The 20,296-nt window shown below is 55.9% G+C and overlaps 1 protein-coding gene across 1 annotated transcript in view; it reads left to right on the top strand.

The window, feature by feature from the left end:
* Positions 1-20,296, top strand: part of EFCC1 (EF-hand and coiled-coil domain containing 1) — a 40,737-nt gene that overhangs the window by 9,701 nt on the left and 10,740 nt on the right. Inside the window, exon 3 of the mRNA XM_008260339.5 lies at positions 19,156-19,313. Within this exon, the coding sequence (XP_008258561.4) occupies positions 19,156-19,313 (158 nt within the window). The remainder of the gene's footprint in view (positions 1-19,155; positions 19,314-20,296) is intronic.

The raw sequence follows: 20,296 nt of genomic DNA, 5'->3' as shown, positions 1-20,296 counted from the left end.
TCATATGTAAAAAGTACTTTGCTTATTGTTTAGCACTGAGAAAATGCTCAATAAATATTGGAAATCATCATTATTTATCCTTTATTGTGGTCCCCACCATATAAATAAATCATGATGGTGGGGCTGATAGACACTGCACCCTTGGAGGGCAGCAGAGGATGGCACAAGTACTCGGGTTGCTGCCCCCCTCCCCCAGGAAGCCTCCACCTATGGGTGCTACCAGCAAGCAATCGGACAGAGTCTCCAGGGGTGGCAGGGCCCTAGCACAATGTGGGCAAGCACTGAGGGGAGCTGGCTGGGGCTCTGGGCATCTCTTGGGGGAGGTGGGTTTTGAAGTATTAGTAGGAGCTTTCTCAGGCACTGCAGATACCGGTTCCTGTAAGCGCACATACTCAGAATGTGAAAGGCCTCGGCGTCTCTCGGGAGAAGGAGGCTTTCATGTGGCTGGAGCATCAGAGCAGCGATCTCCAGCCACACCACCTGAGGGTGCCCAGCTTCCTCGGAAGTGGACGGTGGCAGGGGCGCAGCCCGAGGAGATGGGGAAGAGGCATGCGTGGAAAAGGCCTTCACCCCAGGGAACAGGGAGACTGAACAGAGCCTGAAGCAGGGTCAGTGGGGATCGGGCCTGGCTGCACGTGAGGGCCCTCTGGGGACGAGGCTGTCGCTGGGTCCAGGGAGAGAGGACGAGGCCTGACCTCCAGTGCCTACAAAGGCTGGACCTCAGCCCATGCCTGGAGGCCTCTGCTGGAGCAGGGGCGGGGGCTTGGAACCCCAGCCCTGCCATCTCCATCCCAGGATAGAGCCCTCCGTGCCACAGGTGAGACGGAACCCAGTGCAGACCCTGCAGCCAGGGGGCCACGAAGACCACCGTCCTGTGTGTGCAGCGGCCAGCAGGGGCTGCCCAGAGCCAGTTCTGAGTTCTCACTTCAGGCTGGGCCAGGCTGGCTTCTTGGTACACTGGACCTCAGAGGGCGGTGACAATGGGCACTGTGCCTCTGGCATCTAACGGGTCCCAGAGACAGGGACACACTCCAGGAAGCCCACTTGACCCCCTGGCGCTAGCCAGGGAGGCGTGTGTTTGGTGGACAAGTCTCTCCTCAAGAAGCCTTGAGCTGGGGGTTGTGGAGCCTCCCCCCGCCCCCCATCACCCTGTAGTTGCTAAATTCAAGCCTCAGGGACAGTTCCTCCTGATAGCCCCACCCTCCTGTGGCACTGAGGATGCATCGCCCGTGGGCAGTCAGACTGCACGGGGTAGGGTATCAGTGAGTCAGTGTCCTGCTGAGGGGGGGTATCTGCCCAGGGTCACCCAGGAAGTCGGGAGCACTGCCCAGGCTACCTTCTCGTCTTGCACAAGCCCAAGGATCCGTGGCGCTTTCTGCCATTTCCCACAGGTGGTCTGGAAACAAGCATCAGCCTTGTCAGGCTGGGGATGGCCACACGGGGCCTGGGCTGGCCTCTGGCGCCACATCAGTCACCTCTGGCCATGGCCCCCCTGTCCACTCACCTCAGGAAGCCACATGTTTGCCCTTGGTGCCTCTGGGCGCTGCTCAGCAAGCTCGCGCTTGACCTGCCTGTGCCTGGGTGGTGTCCTCATCCAGAGAGCGGGGCTTGTGTCAGTGCCTTCCCCCTGGAGTGAGAATTAAAGCTCTCAGAATTGTGCCTGGGACACAGCGAGCACTCAGTCAATGTCACTGCCATTTGGCCGCGGGGCGTGTCGAGGGTTTCCCTCCCGACCAAGGGGAGGAACTGTGCCTCCTCGCCCGCCCGTTTACCGCCAGCAGACGCCGGGAGGAAAGGCCAGTTCCTGGGTGGGGCCTGGCGTTATGGGCAGGGCTCTGGCCAGGGGGAGTGGAAGCTGCCCCGGTGCAGCCTGGGACAGCGACAGCAAGGTGCTCTCCTGCCGAGGAAGTGGGAAGAGGAGTGGATACTTTCTCTGGGTGGAGGCCAGATTAAGGGGGTGGGTGATTATCAACAAGAAGTCTCCAGAACTTAGCTGCAGGCGTGACCCGGCCCAGGAGCTCAGGCCATGGTACCTGGAGTCCCTCCCGCTCGTCTCGCCTCTGCTGTCCTTCGTGCACTCTGCTTTTGGACAGTCTTCCTGTGAGGCAGCAAGACCCCACCCCCACCCCCACCGGAAAGGGCTGCTTTTCCCCAGTGGCTCTTGGCATTAACTCTGACTGCCCTGGCACAGGCCAGGGGCATGGGGCATGCCGATTGGCCAGGCTGGGGTCACGTGCGTGCTTTGGACCAATCCTAGCCACTCTGGGCAGCCCTGGGTCACATGGCCACCTGTGGCCCTGCCAGTGATGGCACCCAGTGCCCCTCTTCTGTCCCCACAGCCACCGAGCCTGGCAGAGGACAAGGGCCAGGAAAGGCCGGTGACTTGGTCAAGAATGGGCCGGCGCACAGGCCATCAGAAACTTGCCTTGCAAACTGGAGCGGGGGCTTCTGCGAGGATTCAGGCTCCGTGGAGAACCTGGGAGCCCCCCAGAACCAGAGACCTTGTGGACAGGGGCAGACGTACTCCACGTCAGAACAGTTCATGGTTTTCCGTCAGAGATAATCGTTGAGTTTTCTTTTTTCAACCAGCTTCTGTAGAGTGCAGTTATGGCTAGAACACGGCTGGTCTGCACTGAGACCCCAGTTCCTGGCAGCTGCGTTGGGAGGCGGGGCCTAGTGGGAGGGGCTGGGGCCATGGGGGCGGGGCCCTCCGGCAGGACCGGATTGAGACTTCAGCAGGGTGAGGTGTAGGGTGAGGGCAAGCGGCCACCTGCTCTTTCAGTATTTCTCCTGCCACATCGTCAGCCTTGCACCAGGCCCAGCCTCCCAATCCAGGACCATGAGCTACAATAAACCTCACCTCTTTATCAACTGTCCAGACCAGGCACTCTGTTTTACCAAAATGGACTAAAGCTCCCAGAAGGTGCTCACCCTGCACTGGGGAGGGGGGAGGCAAAGGCTCCCAGCCCAGGCGGGCGCGCACCCCAGTGGCAGGGAAGGTTGGCGACCATCACAACAGGCGGAGGGTGGGGGGGCGGCGTGGCCACTGTAACACACGGCACAGACTGGTGCCTGGAACCGCAGATTCTGTCCTTGCAGTCCTGGGGTCCGGAAGTCCCCGACCGACCGAGGCAACCAGGCTGGTTTCTCCTGAGGCCTGGCTCCAAAATGGCTGTCCTCCCTCTGTGTGTGTCTGTCTCTGTGGCCGGATGGCCCCCATCAGTCACACTGGAATAGAGCCACACTAAGGACCGCATTCTAACTGGAAGACCTCCAGGCACTGCCTGCAGAGCATGAGCGGGTGGGAACAGGACAGCCGCCCAAGGCAGGGGCAGGCCAAGAGCTCTGGATGCCCCTCCCCCAAGGGTCCCCGGCGTCCTGATGAGCGTCAGCCTCGCATACCTCAGACTCAGCAGCACGCCCCCAGGTGGCCATCCTGGCCGCCTCCCGGGTGTCCCAGCTCCCCTCCTGGCTCTGACCAGGGAGCAGACGGCTCCCCCGGCTGCCTCAGCCTGCTGTGCGCTCATTCACTTCTTCAGAGCCCCACCCCACTCACCACTTGTCCTGTGAACGGTCGCAGCCCCTGTCCTTTTCTGTCGTTAACTGATTTTTGTGACAACTGCACGGAGGTCCCTGTCCCCGGGAGAAGGCAAGAGGTATGGGGTTAGCTGTGGCTGCCAACGGTGCTGCCAATGGCACCGGCTGCATAACTCACCTGCCAGCCAGGTCACAAAGCGGAGTGGACAGAGCAGGCAGGCCGGGCCTTGGAGGATGCTCAGCCCTGCCAGGTATCCCTGAGTGGTGGGTGCTGCGGTCGGCTCAGACCCTCCCATTGCACCTAAGCCCCCACCCCTACTGGGTGAAGGCAGTGGTTCCCGTGTCCCAGTGGGGACCAGAGGACCCCCAGGACTGCCCCCCGCCCTCTGCTCTTCTCCCATCCCCCTCCTTCCTCCTGTTGTTCTCTTGTTTGCACATCCAGGTTCCCGTTTCCTGCAAGGCTTCTTTGCTCAGGAAATGCCATGCAGCAAAGGAAGCCACTGCGCCGGGACCTGCAGGACCTCCTGGGACAGGTTCAGCGGAGGGGCCGCAGCCGGACAGCCCACGCCTGCCTCTCGGGCCCTGGCCGTCTCGGGGGGTCCTGGAGCCCTGTGGCTTCCTGGAGTTTTCTGCGGGGCGGAGAGGGTTGGAAGCAGAGAGAGAAAACAAACACCAGTGACACCCATGCCAGAAACAGCAGAGCCCGGGGGTGTGACGGTCCTCTGATGTGTGGCCGTGACTTTGATGGGACACGAGTAAGTGGGCCTCGCTTACAGTCCCATCTATCGGGGCGGACTCTCATCTGTGGTTGCTGTGCTGGTCATTTGCGGAGGTGGTCAAGCCTGTGGTTAGCTGAGTTTAAGGAAGGGAGGCGATCAGGTGGACTGGGTGGGTCTCGAGAGCCAGGCTGAGGCCTCTGAGTAAAGGAGAAGCAGCTTCGCCCGGAAACCTCATGTGCTCCGTGGACAGAGCTTCCGCCGTGCCTGTGGGAGTCAGCCCCACAGTCAGAGGCCTCTGCCTTGTAATAAGCTCTTGAGACGGAGCTAGGGCCGCATGCGTGGCGATAGACGGAGTCACCTGCTTCTCTCGTTAAACCTGAGAGGTACAGGGGTGGAGGCAGGAGGGGCAGTGACACAGGAACAGACGCCGACATTTCTAAGTGTCTGCAGGGCACGGGGCTCTGCACTAAGGCCTTGATCCCTACACTCATCTCCCCATGAACACTTTATCCACCACGATGCTTTAGGCCGCCTCACCAGCATTTATGATCTCACATGGGAGCTCCAGGGGAGGCAGCTCTTGGCAACTCAGTAATGTTTTCAAGAACCCAGTTCTCCGCAGTCCTCAGCTCACCGGCTTGGCTGCCAGCAAGGCCCCTCATGGTCACACGATGGCTGCCACAGTCAAGGGCATTGCTGCCACATCCAGAGATGGGGCAGCATCTGCTCCTCTTCGGTCTTCCCTTTCTGCAGAAACCCTCCTTGGCCACAGTCACGTCACAGGCCTGTTCCTGAGCCAGACCCCGGCAAGGGAAGGAATCGCGCTGTTGGCTGAGAGCTTCAGTGACGTCTCCTGCCCCACAGCTCCAGCCACTCGGTGCCCGAGGAGTCCCGGAGGCTGTGCCGAGAGCTCAGATAGGGTGTGACTGTTTAGATGGTTGTATTTGGTTTCTATCACAACCGTTACAAATTACCACCAATTCAGCAGCTTGAAACCATACCACGAGTGACCTCACGATTCTGCAGGCCAAAGTCAAGGTGTCACTGGCTGGTCTGGAGGCTCTGGGGAAGACTCTGCTCCCAAGGTCATTCCCCGCCCCCCGTGGCTGCAGGACTGGACCCAGACCCCTGCTTTCCTGCGGGCTGGGAGCGGGGGTGGCTCTCTGGGTTCCATCCTCTGCGACCCTTCTCCTTCCAAGCAGTAGCAGTTGGACACAGTCTTTCTGACACCCCAGATGTCTCTGACTTCTTCTCCACCAGCCGAGAAAGTTCTGTGCTTTTTCAGGGCCTTGTGTGATGGGACAAGGATGACCTCCCTCTGTTGCAGTTGGCTTTGCCGTGGAACATCACACACGTGGGGCGAGAGCTCAGCTCCTCCACAGGTTCCAGGAAGCAGGGTGTGGAGTGTTAGGGGCCGTTCCTAGAAACTGTGCCTGCCCCAGCACTGAGCCTGTCCCAGTGATTAGAGGAGAGAAGCTCAGAGAAGCAGCTGAGAAGTGGCAGTGACATGCTACGCTTCAAAGTCTGAGAGGTCTGCTATCTGTGTCCTTACAGACAAGCAGGCCAAGCTCTGAGTTGGATGGCAATGTCCTTCCTCAAAGCCTCGAGTTAGACAATAACGTCCTCGCTCAAGCTCGGAGCAGCCGAGAGTTCATGGTTGCAAACAACAGAAACCAATGCTGCTCGTTGGCTGTCCAGTAGCTACCATCTGATGGGTAGGCAGCTGCCACAGGAGCAGTTCATTGAAGGACAGGCCTGCCGTCCCAGGCCCCATGACATCCAGCTCTACAGATGAGCCCAACATGAGCCTGCAAATGTGTGTGAACGTGTGTCCTACAGACTGTCACCCACCTCATCTCCTTAGCACGACATCTGAAAGCAACGGTCCTCCCTCCTAGTTACCCAGATGGCTCCCTGTCCTAGGGTGATCTTCCTACCCCCAGCCATGTACCCTCACCCAGTGCTCTTTCTCATCCAGAAAGTGTGGCTCATCTTGGGGGTAAAGGCGAGACCTCGGCTCTCCAGCATGGTCAAGTATGTCTTCTTTGGACTGAACACCTTCCAGAGAGGGCAGAAGTCATTAGTCGAATCAGGGGCTAGCAGCCTAAGGCCCCTGGGCCACATCCAACCCCATGCCCATTTTTGTATGACCTGCAAACCAAGGTAATTCTTAGATATTTAAATGGTTGAAAACTCCCAAGGGGGTGTTTCATGACACATGAGAAGTTCATGAAATTCAAATTTTTGTGTCCATAAGTCAAGCTGCACTGGCATGCAGCCATGTTTGTGTGGTATCTGCTTTGCTACACCAGCAGAGCTGACAAGTGGCAGTAACGCTCTGGGCTTCAAAGTCTAAGCGATTCACTCTGACCTCTTGCAGCCAGAGTCGGCCAGGCCCCAGGTTAGATGGTAATGACTGCTATGCTGGTCATGGGTGGCCACTAATTCTGATATTGGGGTACTACCTCATGTTTCTGAGACTTACTTATTTATTTGAAAGGCTGAGTTAGAGCGAGAGAAACAGAGAGGTTCATCTGCTGATTCAGTCCCCCAGTCAACTGCAACAGCCAGGACTGGGCCAGGCCAGCAGCCAGGAGCTTCTTCCAGGTCTCCCACATGGGTGGAGGGGGCCCAAGGACTTGGGCCACCCTTTGCTGCTTTTCCCAGATGCATTAGCGGGAAGTAGGGTTGGCAGTGGAGCAGCTGGGATCTGAACTGGCACCCATGTGGGATGCAGGCATCGCAGGCAGCAGCTTTACCAGCTACGCCCTGACTACCTCATGTATTCTTTTTTTTTTTTTTATGTATTTATCTATTTGAGAGGTAGAGTTACAGTGAGAGGGAGAGACAGAAAGGTCTTCTGTCCGCTGGTTCACTCCCCAGATGGCCACAACAGCCAGAGCTGCCCCGATCTGAAGCCAGAAGCCAGGAGCCAGGAGCTTCTTTCGGGTCTCCCATGTGGGTGCAGGGGTCCAAAGACTTGGGCCATCTTCTACTGCTTTCCCAGGCCATAGCAGAGAGCTGGATGGGAAGAGGAGCAACCGGGACTAGAACCCGCGCCCATATGGGATGCCGGCACTGCAGGCGGAGGATTACCCTACTGAGCCACAGTGCCAGCCCTGCCTCATGTATTCTAATCAGGAAATTTGGATTCGGGTAGGTAAAGGAATGGGTGTCTTCACCTCTTGTTCCTGTTACCCTTCCTGCTCTACAGGCAACCGTTTTCATATGATTTCTGTGTACAGTAGTCCCTCCTTATGTTTTACTCACCCACAGTCAAGAATGGTCCCAAAATATTAAATGGAAAATTCCAGAAATAATTCCTAAGTTTTGAGTAATGTGCCATTCTAGGTAGTGTGATGAAACTTCAGACCATCGTGCTCCATCTCACACAGGACGTGGATTATCTCTTTAACAGATGGATCCATGCTGTATATGTTACCCTCCTGTTGGTCACTTCTGGGTTATCAGATCTGCAGTCATGGTATCACAGAGCTTGCAGAGTTCAAATAACCCTTACTTGACATAGACAGCAAGTGTTCTATTTTGTTCTAGCTGTTAATCTCTTACTGTGCCTAAGTTAGAAATAAACTTGCTCATGGCTAAGTACGTGTAGGAAAAACATAATGCATGCAGGATTCAGTACCATCTGTGGTTTCACACACCCACCTGGGGGCTAGGAATGCCTCGTCTGTTGATAAAGGCACTGCTGTGTCCACCTGTGTTGATCTAAGTGTCTGCAAATGGGTATTTTTGGTGTCTATTTCCTTTACAGAAATGGCACTCTCCCTCTCCCTCTCCCTCTCCCTCTCCCTCTCCCTCTCCCTCTCTCCCTCTCTCCCTCTCTCCTTCTCCCTCTCCCTCTCCCTCCCTCCCTCCCTCCCTCTCCCTCTCCCTCTCCCTCTTCCTCTCCCTCTCCTTCCCCTTTTCACTCAGTCCTGGGTTTCACATCCAGGGCGCTGCTGTGTGTCCGCCCGCCCGCTCAGTGTCCCCTGAGTGGGCATCCTCTCCAGGTGTGCGTGCTCCCGCGTGCTCCCTGGAGGAGTAGCCGCTCTGCCATGAGGAGGCCTGTACCCAGCCTGGCCAGTGGATGCCAGGCAGCTCCAATGCATTCTTTGACAGGATCAAGTTTCCCAAATTGTTTTTACCCGATGACTTTGAAGTTTTGAGTTATCCTCCATGCCTAGTTCACACAGCTATTCTGTTGTATGTTCTAAGCTTTTCATTCCAATTTCCATGAAACTTTTTTAAACTTTTTTTGTTAGAGACACAGAGTGATCCCCAGCCCAGGATGGCCGAGGCTGGGCCAAGGCTGAAACTGGGAGCTAGAACTCAGTGCAGGAACCCCACCTGGTGGCAGGGACCCAAGTACTTGAGCAACCACAGCTGCCACGCAGGGTGTACAGTTACGGGAAGCTGGATCAGGAGCCAGGCACTTCAACCCGGGCCACAGCGGCCTGGCTGGAGCAGAACTGCTGGGCCGAACGCTCACCTTGCCCTTCTGTTTTAACTGTGTCCCTTACACTGACGACTGTAACCTACCCAGAGTCCATCCTTTCAGGAGGTATGGGCGGGAACTGGCTTTAGTCTCCTCCAGGTAGCAAGGGGTGGCGCTCTTCATTCATGAGGGATTTCAAAGCCCTGTGATCAGTGTTCCTCCTCGTGGCTTGCTCACCAAGCATCTGCGACCACATTAGAAACCTCACTTGAGATCACAGGAACACCAGAGTCAGTTTCTAGGTTTAGAATATCGAGGATCTTTGCACGGCACAAACCTAATAGTGAAAGAAACCAAAGGTTTACAAAGGAGAACTGTGATGGTCACTCTGGGCAAAATGACTGTCAACTACTTAACTGTACCCTAAGCTCTAGATCCACTGCCCACTGTTGGGCAGTGCTGGTCTAACTTTCTGTAATGATGGAAGTGCTTTCTCTGTCCAGTATGGCTGGCCGTGAGCCACGTGGGGCCACTGAGCACTTGAAGTGCGGCTGGTGAAATTGAGGCACTTTCCCTTTTATTGAAGATAATTTACATTTAAGTAGCCACATGTGACTGATACTGGACAGTGGAGGTCAGATTTGAGAGCTGTGGGATTGCCACTGCCGAGATGAAAAGCTTGAGAAAAGCTCATGTTGGAGGTTTTGGGGGGAAATGAGCAATGGAGAAGGAAGATGGACAAGAGCAGAAGATGGGAGCCCCGTGCGTGCAGTCCTCACCTCACCCCAACCCTCATCCTACAGGCTGGGGTGGCCTCCTCTCCGTTAAAAGATGGCCAGGCTGGGCGGGCATTTGGCCTTGGGGTTAGACGCTGCATGGGAGGCCTGCAGATACGGGAGTGCCTGGATTCAAGTCCCAGCTCCACTCCCAGTTCCAGCTTCCTGCTAATGCAGACTCTGGTCATGGCCCTGGTGACTGTGTCTCTGTAACTTACATAGGAGATCTGGATTGAGTCCCTGCTCTTGGCTTTGGCCTCATCCAGCCCCGGCCACTGCAAGCACTGGGGGCAGGGGGAGGGGGTGAACCAGTGAGAGCAGTGGCTTTCTCTCTGCCTCCCAAATTAAATACATAAATAAACATGGGCAAGCTGAGTCTGAGGGAGGTGAAGGACTTGGTGAAGGTGACCTTGCTGGAGAGCCTGGCCCGGGATAAAACAGACGCAAGCCAGATCCTCGATCCTGCTAGGCTGGGCAAGCCTGCAGGCTCCCTGGGGAGGGGGTCAGGATGGCTACAGGCCAGGCGGTCGCCAGCAGAGACCCCAGATGCCTCCTTCCGAGGACACATGCAAGACCCAGTTGGCCGACCCAGCAGCCTTCAATTCCAAGTCCACAGGGGTGGGCACCTTGTGGTCCCAGAATGAGGCAGCCAGTGGGGTATGAGGTCAAGGTTGGGGAGGGGTCTGGGACAGTAGCGTCTGCACAGGGATGGGGGCAGGAGGGAGCGGCCTTGGCGACTGGGTGGGGGAGGGTGCTCCTGACGCTTGGTCCAGGCCCCCAGGCAGGTTCTGCACAGCCCAGCCTGGCCCCACATCCGGCTTGTGCTGAACAGGCTCGCACAGTCATTATCTGACATGAGAGTCCAACTCTGCTGTACGCGTAAACAACATTTTTGCACAGTTTTCATATACAAAGAATTTCCCAAGAATTCGAGGCTGCGTGAGTTGAGGGAAGGTTGTACTGTGTCTCATCTGGAATTTTCCAAGAACTGCTCCTCATCTCCGCACCACATCACAGCCAGGGACAACCAGCTGCTGGGGAGTGCCTGTATCCTGGGGCAGTGGCCCTGGGAACCTCAGTGTCCCATGGCCTATCCATCCATGACTTCAAGAAGCTTATGGAGAGGTGGAAACGTTTGATACCAAAAACCTGAAATCTGTATGCACACATAGTCCTCAAAAAGTTCATGGAAACACATGAAAAACAACACAAGGGGACCGGCATTGTGGCTCGTTGGGTTAAGCTGCTGCCTGCAATGCCAGCATCCCGTATGAGCCCGGTTAGAGTCCTGGCTGCTCCACCTCCAATCCAGCTCCCTGAAACGCACCTTGGAAAGCAGCAGAAGATGTCCCAGGTGCTTGGGCTCCTGTACCCACGTGGGAGACCCGGATGGAGCTCCTGGCTCCTGGCTTCGGTCTGGACCAGCCTTGGCCATTGTAGCCATTTAGAGAGTGAACCAGTATGTGAAAGATTCTCTTTCTCTATATATATATATATATTTTTTTTCCAAACAGATAAATCTTAAAAAAAGTATGCATGGATTTCAATTTTTTACACAAAAACAACTTATGTTTTTAAATATCATAAATTTTATTTTCACTTTATTGGAAAGGCAGAGAGACAGAGACAGACAGAAAGATCTTCCATCCATCTATTGGGCTCATTCTCCAAGTGCTCACAATAGCCAGGACTGGGCCAGGCCAAAGCCAGGAGCCCAGACCTCATCCAGGTCTCCCACAGGGATGGCAGGGACCCAAGTACTTGAGCCTTCACCCACTTCTTCCCAGGGCCCGCCTTAGCAGAGCTGGGACTTCACCCCGGCCCCTCAGGAGGGGATGTGAGTATCGCAGGCAGAGTCTTAACCACTGCACCACACCCCCCCCTCCTCTCTCAATTCCATTCTCCACAGACTTTCAAAGTACCCTCGTACTCGTCTGTCTACCCATCTATCTTTTCTACCTTGATCTGTTTTCCCCTTTTTCAAAATACCATACATAGGAAAAAGGTAACAGCATTCATTGGCTATTATGTTGTCCCTCTCAAATTTAAATTTATCCATTCTAAGTAGGGTTATGTCCCTGAAAACCTCATTATGTCTACAGTGCTTTTCCTTTTCCTTTATTTCTTTTTTTTAAGATTTTATTTATCTAATTGAGAGGTAGAGTTACAGAGAGAGGGAGAAACAGCAAGAAAGGTCTTCCATTCACTGGTTTACTCCCCAAATGGCTGCAATGGGCTGATCTGAAGCCAGGAGTCAGGAGCTTCTTCCGGGTCCCCCACGCAGGTGCACTTCCAATGCAGGTTCACTCCCAAGCACTTGGGCCATCTTCCACTGCTTTCCTGGGCCATTAGCAAGGAGCTGGACCAGAAGAGGAGCAGCCAGGACAAGAACCGGAGCCCATACAGGATGCTGGTACTGCAGGCAGAGGCTTAGCCTACTATGCCACAGTTCTGGCCTTTCTTTTTCCTTTAAACTGCTGATATGCCATCACCTTACTTTTTCCAAATCATGTTAAAACAGGGCGCTTTCCCTATGCAGCTCATCTGAGGGTGGTGCTAGGAGCTTCCAAACACTTCTTATAAAAAGAGGGTGTCAGTGTGCAAGGGGCGGGGGGAGCTCAGCTCCAGCGGGGCCCAGAGCTTCCTGTGCACCCGCGTCTAAGTGTCCATCATGCTGCTCACATCCGCCTCGGACCACTGTCATTTTTTTGTCACATCACCCATGTTGTTTACTTAATCATGTTCCTTCATTCAGCTCCCTCAGTGAACTTACAGAATTTTACAAGGAAGTTGGATCACCGTCATAAATGTGAAGCTTGAAGTGTTTGATGTGTTCTTAACTATTTCATGCACACGCTCACACACACACTGTTGACCCCAGTGCCACCCCAAGTCATCTCAGACGTTAGTGGAGGAAGGAGCTCCAGGTGTTTAGAAGCGCCTGGTCACTTCAGCTCATGTCACAGAACCCTGGGGCAGAGCCCCCATCCCTGCTGAATGAACCGGGAAAATCAAACAGCAGCCCAGAGAGGGAGAGGGAGCTGTGGGAGTCACACAGTGGAACCCTGGCGTGGCGGCTCCTGAGACCCCCTCCATATCACAGAGCTGAGGGAAGAGCTGTGCAGGTGGGGACCGGAGCCGGAGCTGCGGGGGCAGGGGAAGGGAGGGAGAGCAACATCTGGCCCGAGTCAGATGATGGCAGCCAGATGTGGCCCTGGGCCTCTAGCAGGAGGAAGACAACAGAGGCTCACTGGGGGCTCCAGGAGGCAAGCAGATGTGCGCAGCTGGAGGGAACGCCCAACCGCACACGAGGGCTCTGGGCTGTGCCGGGAAGCAAGGGGATGAGGGAGGAGTTCCCCAGACCCGGGAGGCGATCCGTGGTACGTGCTGGGGGACAGGCGGCTCTGCAGCCCGCGGAAGCCCCCTGCCCTGTGCCCATTCCCCTCATGGCTCCCATAGGACAGGGGTCCAGAGACGCGATGGGGTGGATGTGGGGTCACAGGCCAGGGCATTGTGGGTCATGCTTGGTTGGGAGCTGCTCCATCTCCGACACCTGCTGACGGACACTACCCCCTTTTTAACATACAGAGAACAGTCTCAGATTCAGGATGCTTTGTGCAAAGAATGGTTGAGGCATGGGTGGGGCGGCACTCAGAGCCAGGGGAGGTTTGGCGAGCTTGCTGTGTGCAGCATGAGCCACCAGCTGTCATCGGCCACACAGGAAGCGAAGCATCACCTGGCTGGCTACCACCAAGCCAGGGCCTTATCCAGACGCAGTGTGTCCGGTTCCGGCAGCCTGCGATCAGTGGAGGGTTTGTGCTATGACCTGGGTATGGTTTGTCCCCTCTGAAAGTCATAGGTTTCAAAGCTTATTTATTTGAAAGGCAGAGTAAAGACAGAGAGGGGTGGGGGAACTGTCCATCAATTGGTTCCCTCCTCAAATGCCTGCAACAGCTAAGTCTGGGCCACGCTGAAGTCAGGGGCCAGGAACTCCATCTGGGTCTCCCACGAGGGTGGCAGGGACCCAAGTTCTTGAGCCATCACCTGCTGCCTCCCTACACTACAACGTGGGATGTGACAGTCCCTGCTCCACAACACCCACCCCTCCCTTGGAAAGTCCCATACAATGTAATTGCTAGGTTGTGCTGGTGGGAGGCGGGGCCTGTTAGGGGCCATTAGGCAATTAGGAGGACGGCTGGTTCTCTCAGAAAGGATTAGGCACCACGGAGGAGACTGCTACAAAGCGGAGCTGGGGATTGCTCTACTTCCAATGCAGCTCCCTGCTAATATGCCTGGGAAAGCAGCAGAAGATGGCCAAGTCCTTGGGCCCCTGCACCCATGTGGGAGACCAGGATGATGCTCCTGGCTCCTGGCTTCAGCCCAGTCCAATTCTGGTCATTGTGGCCATGTGGGGAGTGCACAGATGGAAGACTCTCTCTCTCTGCCTCTGCCTCTCTGTAACTCTTTCAAATAAAAAAAATTAATCTGAAAAAAATAAAAAGCAGGGCCGCCCCCATGTTCTGTCTCTATGGCACACACCACCTGGCACGTCGCGACACAGCGCCAGGTCTCGCAGACACCAAGCGGACACCGGTGCCATGCGCTTGGACCTCCAGAGCATGAGCTACATGAACCTCCTTTTACAATCACCCCCTCTCGGGTATTCTGTTACAGCAACAGGAAACAGAAAACACTTGGCTGTTTGTGATCGGCTGCAACCCAGCTATTTCTTAGAAAAGCATGCTCCTGAATTAGGTTTTGGGATGTTTACCTAGTAAGTTCCACTACGGTGGTTTGCTACCAGGAACTCCAAGCCTGGGGACAGCTGCAGGCTGCAGGCTTCCGGTTACTGAATTAATGAGGGATGTTTTCTGGGGCAGGAGACGCCGGCTTCTCACCACTGCTTCTAGTGTTTACTACTAAAAGCGGCACCCATTAGTCAGTAAAAGGACCGAGGAGCAAAGACACCTGCTGCTGGGGAGAGGCTCACCGTCTCCCGTCGGGCTCCCCTCCCCAAGGCTGCCCACAAACAGGCTGACTGGAGCTGGGACTCAACGCAGGTCTTGCAGGTCCATATCCAGTGCTCCTTCCTCTCTGTTTTCTGAAACAATCTCAGAGCAGAAAGAGACAGGAAGAACTTGGGGCGCCTCCTGCCTTAGTCTGCTCTCTGTGCCATCACAGAGTACCTTAGCCTGGGAGACTTATGGAGAAGAGAGGTTTATCTGGGCTCATGGTGACGGAGGCTGGCAGGCCCGACAGAGTGTGGGGCCAGCACCTGCTCGGCTGTGGTGACAGCCTTGTGATGGACCTCAGTGTGTTGGAAAAACAGAGGGCGCTCAAGCACACTCAGAAGCCGCCACACACTGGGCAGGGCCTCCCCCTGCAGCCTGCACACCATGGCTAACCCAGGAGAGCAAGAACTCACTGCCAAGAGCATTCATCCTTCTGGAGCCGAGAGCATCATTAATTCCTCTCAACGCCATTACACAGGGACCAAACTGCACCTTTCAACATGAGGCGGGAAGGAGAGAAAGCCAAGCCCCTACGTGGGCTCCAGGCCTGGCCCAGGCCTGCCCTGTCTTGCTGCTTCTCCCCTAAATTGCCGAATACATCACTCATTCTTTCACTCCCTCGTTCGTTCACTCAGTTCCTGAACTGAACACCCTCCAGGAAATGCCAGTCTGAGGGGGGAGGCAAGTCATGCCCCACCACAGGCGAAGGAGCAGTAAAGTCTGAGCCAGTGGCATTTGTGTCAAGACGGGGAGGCGAAGGGGGCACGCACGTTGCAGGCAGGGGGTCTGCGTGGTCTAGGACTTGGTCACTAGATGAGACCCCACACTCAGGACCACATGTGGCACACACAGTGCTCTCCGTGGGCCTTGGCTGTGGTTCTGATCACATGCAGAGGCCCCCAGGGCAAAGCACAGGAAGTTCAAGGGCTGCTCTGTGCGCGGGGTTCACGGCCAGGCAAGAGGCTGCAGGGATGGACCGGCTCGGACCAGAAGGACCAAGCATGGTGCTCAGGACCTCAGAGTTTCTTCCATCAGCCAGAGGGAGGCTGGAGCACCTGAGAGCTGCCTGCGAACCTTCAGCAGGGGTGGGGCAGAGACAGGGGCAGGGAGGATGCAGGCGCTAGAGGACTTCTCCCCGCCCACGGGCCCTCTTTTTTTTTTTTTTTTTTTTTTTTTTTTTTTTTTTTTTTTTTTGACAGGCAGAGTGGACAGTGAGAGAGAGAGAGAGACAGAGAGAAAGATCTTCCTTTGCCGTTGGTTCACCCTCCAATGGCCGCCACGGCTGGCGCGCTGCGGCCAGCGCACCGCGCTGATCCGATGGCAGGAGCCAGGAGCCAGGTGCTTTTCCTGGTCTCCCATGGGGTGCAGGGCCCAAGCACCTGGGCCATCCTCCACTGCACTCCCTGGCCACAGCAGAGGGCTGGCCTGGAAGAGGGGCAACCGGGACAGAATCCGGTGCCCCGACCGGGACTAGAACCCGGTGTGCCGGCGCCGCAAGGCGGAGGATTAGCCTAGTGAGCCGCGGCGCCGGCCCCACGGGCCCTCTTGAACAAACGGTCTTTGCTTTGTATCTTCAGAATCCCCCAGGTGGAAGGGGGGACCTGAGGGGTCTGCGTGTCTCCGTGGGCCAGGGGAGGCTGCAGCAGGGTTTCTAAGACACAAATGCAGAAGGGTGCAGGGAGTGTGGAAATCCAGAGCGCCCAAGTCAGCCTGGGCTCGGAAACTGCGTCCCTGCACCTCATGGTCCCTGCGGAAGCCCTTACATAACTGCGGGTGGGGGTGGGAGCAGCATTAGGTAATCCTTGGTCTGCAACCCTTGTGGATTAGTCACAGTTTTGTCTCTCTAACAAAATACCTCCCACAAGCTACTCAGGGAGGAACCAGACCGATTTTGGCTCCTGGTTTTGGAAGTTCATAGCCCAAGGTCAGAGAAGCTCCATCGGGTCAGCAGCTGGTGAGGCCGGAGACTGGCAGTGGCCATGGCAGAGGCAAGGTCACATGGCAAGCCAGGAAGCAGACAGGGACTGGGTCCAGCTCCACGTTGACACCCGACCCTCTTAGTAGGAGAACACCCTTCCGAGGCATCCCCAGGGACCCGTGGCTTCCCACTAGACCCGCCTCCTAAACACCATGATTGGATTACGCTCCCACCTCCTGGTAACACCAACCCATGACCTCAGGGCTGAAGTGTCTTTAATTTTGGGAGCCAAATCCTGTCCGAACTCAGCACCCTGAGAAAACTTTTCCAGCAGTGGGCTGACGTCGCCCCCCACCCCACCCGAGACAGGACAGCTCTGCTCTCTGCCCCCGTACAATCCGCTCTGCCCCAATGACCTCATATCCTTGTGTCTTCTCCTCTCCAGGCTGCGGTAGGGCGGGACCGTCAGCTCCGGCTTAGACCTCAGCTAGAAGGACCTGCGCTCTAGCCACTAGGTCATCCCTTGCAACCAGAATCCCCACTCAGGGGTCTGACTCTGGCCGCAGCTAAGCATCATCTCTAATCCCGGCTTGCCCCAGGGGAGCCTGAACCCAGGACTTCATGAGGAAAGATTATGGACTCATAAATCACAAACGTGCAGGTTGACCCCGGCTGTAGCCAAAGCCTGACCCAGCAACTCAGATGTTACCAAGGACCCCATCACCCTTAGGCTCTACCCATAACCTCAGTGTCTCAAGGTTGTCCCCTGGGAGCCACCAGTGGCTCTCAGTTCCTGACCCCAGGCCCAGGGCTCTGGCCAGCAGGGAGGGAGGAAGCTTCTGGTGCCCAGAAGCCCAGTCAATGACTTCTTGTTTCTCACTGGCTCCCTGTGCAGCACTGTCCAGCCACAGCGGCCATGGGTAGGATTATGCTGATTAGTTTGAGGAGGAGCCTTGGGCTGTGTCCGGGCTCACCTGTGGCTTAAAGGGTGCCGCATGGCTGCCTGGCAGCTCCCGTGTACAGCTCCCTAGCTGTCCTCGGCTGGGCTCAGAGGGCTGTCCTGGCTCCCACAGCCCTCTAGGGGCTGAGTCCACCTGACAGTCCTGGTCTCCAGCACCGAGGGCCCACACCAGGCTTCCTGTCCTGCCCTGCTCAGTCCCGCGTGGCTTCCACCTTTACAACGGGTCATGCAGAGGCCCAGGCTCTGCCGGTGACACCACCCAGCAACCATGGAGCTGAGCACTGGAGTCCTTGTTGTCCAATCAGACTCAATCCTTGGAAACCCCGTAAGTGAATCCACTTAAAACGGATCCACAGGGAGTGAGATGTAACACGAAGATTTATTAAAATGAGTTGACTGGGCTACCTGTTTACTAAAACCGGGTAATAGTATCAACCATTCATTCATTCCTTTTCAAAATTAATCTTCACGGCTGAAATACGGCGCTGGGGCTCTTAGACCCAACGTAGGCTGACTCGGGCTGATCACGGCTTTGGGAGCAGTGTTTGCCACATCTCTCGGGGGTAGAGCATCCTTTGTGGTGTTTTATTGTGCAGCTAAATCAGGAGGAAGGTCTGCTTTGCGAAAATGCTTGAGGCCTTGGTTGGTTGCTGTTGTGCTGGGCTGTGCTGGGCTGTGCCGTCTACAGAGAGGCTGCGGGACAGGACTCTGAGGGGCTGGTGTTGTGGCGCAGGGGGTGAAGCTGCCACTGGCGACCCGGCATCCCATGTCGGAGCACCTGTTCAAGCCCCGCTGCTTCGCTCTGGTACCAGCACCCTGCCAAGGTGCCTGGGAGGGCAGCGGAAGGTGACCCAAGTAGCTGGGGCCCCTGCCACCCCCGTGGGAAACACAGATAGAGCGCCTGGCTTCAGCCTGGCCAGCCCGGCCCATCACAGCCATGCCTTTGGGGAGTGAACCAGCAGACGGAAGATCTCTCGCTCTTTCTGCCTATCACATACATAAATAAGTGTTTTAAAAATAATAATAAGAAGAAGACTGAAGAGGGGGACCAAGGCCATGTGCTGGTGTCGGGAGGAAGCTGGGGGGTGAGACTGGTTTCCTAAGAGTTCAGTCCGTTGGTGAATATCTTCCTGTTGTGACAGATCTCTCTTCCCCAACCTCATAACTGCAAGTGCATAACTATTCAAATGAATATTCAAATGAGGACCTTGGAATATCAAGAAGGGATTGAAGGACCCAGGGGTAAAATAGGTTCTCCGAAGCCCAGAGAGGGGAGATGCTCCAGTTCAGGATTTTCAAAGGCAAAGAGTAGAATGTAATGAAAAGTAGATGAAAATGTGAATTTTTAAAATTTCATCTATAGTAAGTGGTTAACTCAGCCCCTAAAAGATGGCAGGGTTCTTGTTCAACTCAGTAATTCCTGCATTTCCTCAAGGACACAAGATGGCTGCTACAGCTCCAAACATCACATCTTCACATGACAATGTCCAAAGACAGGAAGGAAGGGGTGTTTTCTTTCCTGGGCTTCTTTTTATAAGAATGAAAAACCTGGTCCCTTGGTTCCTCAGAAGATTTTTACCTTGAATCTCAGCTGGCTGAAACTGAGTTACCTGCCTGTGCCCTCGCCCTGAGAGAGGCTGGATCCGGAGTATGTGGTACCTCCTCCTGTACTGGGGGAGGCTGCCTCCACCAGGACAGCGCCTGGGTAGACAGCCCACCTGAGCAGAGTGAGGACTGCAGGTGGGGCCACACCCCTGGTCTTCTTAACCCTTGTCTCTCTGGCTGTGTCTACAGGTCAGGAGGCCCCCAGCTCCCAACACCCCCAAGAGCCAGCCCAGAGCCAGGAGACAGGAGTGACAACTTTGAAGATGGCGGGACCAGAGACGTAGACGCTGCCCCAAGGGGAGCCTGGTCGTCGGACAGCAGCTCCGGGAGCAGAGCCCTGGACGAAGGTTTGGCCCTGCGTGCTGGCTGCACCCGGCCCCGCGCCCAGGGACCGTCTGCTTCGGCCTCCGCGTGGAAGCTGCTCCACTTACTGCTCAGGCTGGCCTCCTGGCCCCCGGGCCCTCCTCCTGGGCGTGTTGTCTTAGGAACGGGGATCTCAAGGATCTGGCGGGCATGGCGCCACCAGGAGGTGCCCAGCTGGCTCTGCCGGGGACAGGTTCCGTGACTCCGTCACTGACAGCCGTACTCAATACCCAGCTCCTGACCCCCGGGGACAACTGAGCGATGCTATGATTGGGACAAGCAAAGACATGTGGGGTGGGCTTCGGGGCCAAGCAGGTTAAGCCGCAGCTCGGGACCCCACACCCCATAGCAGAGCGCCTGGGGCCGAGTCCCGCCTCAGATGATGACCAAGTCCTCGGGGTCCTGTCACCTCCAGGGAGACCTGGTGAGGGTTCCAGGCTCCTGGCTTCAGCCTGGGCCAGCCCTGGCTAATGTGGGCTTTTGGGGAGCCAACCACTGGATGGAAGTTCTCTCTCTTTGCTCTACCTTTGAAATAAAAAGACCTTTAAAAATTAATGATAACCACACACACAGGCACAGCACCAGGGAATTTCCAGAAGATGAACCAAAAAGATCAGTATTGGAAACACATTCACACGATCAAAAAGTCGCGAAACACGGAGCTGGCATCGCAGCGTAGTGAGTTAAGCTGCTGCCTGTAACACCAGCATCCCATTAAGAGCACCAGCTTATCCCATCTGGGCACCGGTTCAAGTCCTGGCTGCTCCACTTCCAATCCAGCACCCAGGGCCGGTGCCATGGCTCACTTGGTTAATCCTCTGCCTGCGGCGCCGGAATCCCAAGTGGGCTTCTAGTCCAGGTTGCTCCTTTTCCAGTCCAGCTCTCTGCTGTGCCTGGGAGGGCAGTGGAGGATGGCTCAAGTGCTTGGGCACCTGCACCTGCATGGGAGACCAGGAAGAAGCACCTG

This window comes from Oryctolagus cuniculus, chromosome 10, assembly GCF_051225735.1.
Source record: "Oryctolagus cuniculus isolate XC-2025 breed Fujian yellow rabbit chromosome 10, ASM5122573v1, whole genome shotgun sequence".
In the NCBI taxonomy this organism is placed as follows: Eukaryota; Metazoa; Chordata; class Mammalia; order Lagomorpha; family Leporidae; genus Oryctolagus; species Oryctolagus cuniculus.
Note: the sequence above shows the minus strand (reverse complement) of the source record. Positions and strands in the feature narration are given on the sequence as shown.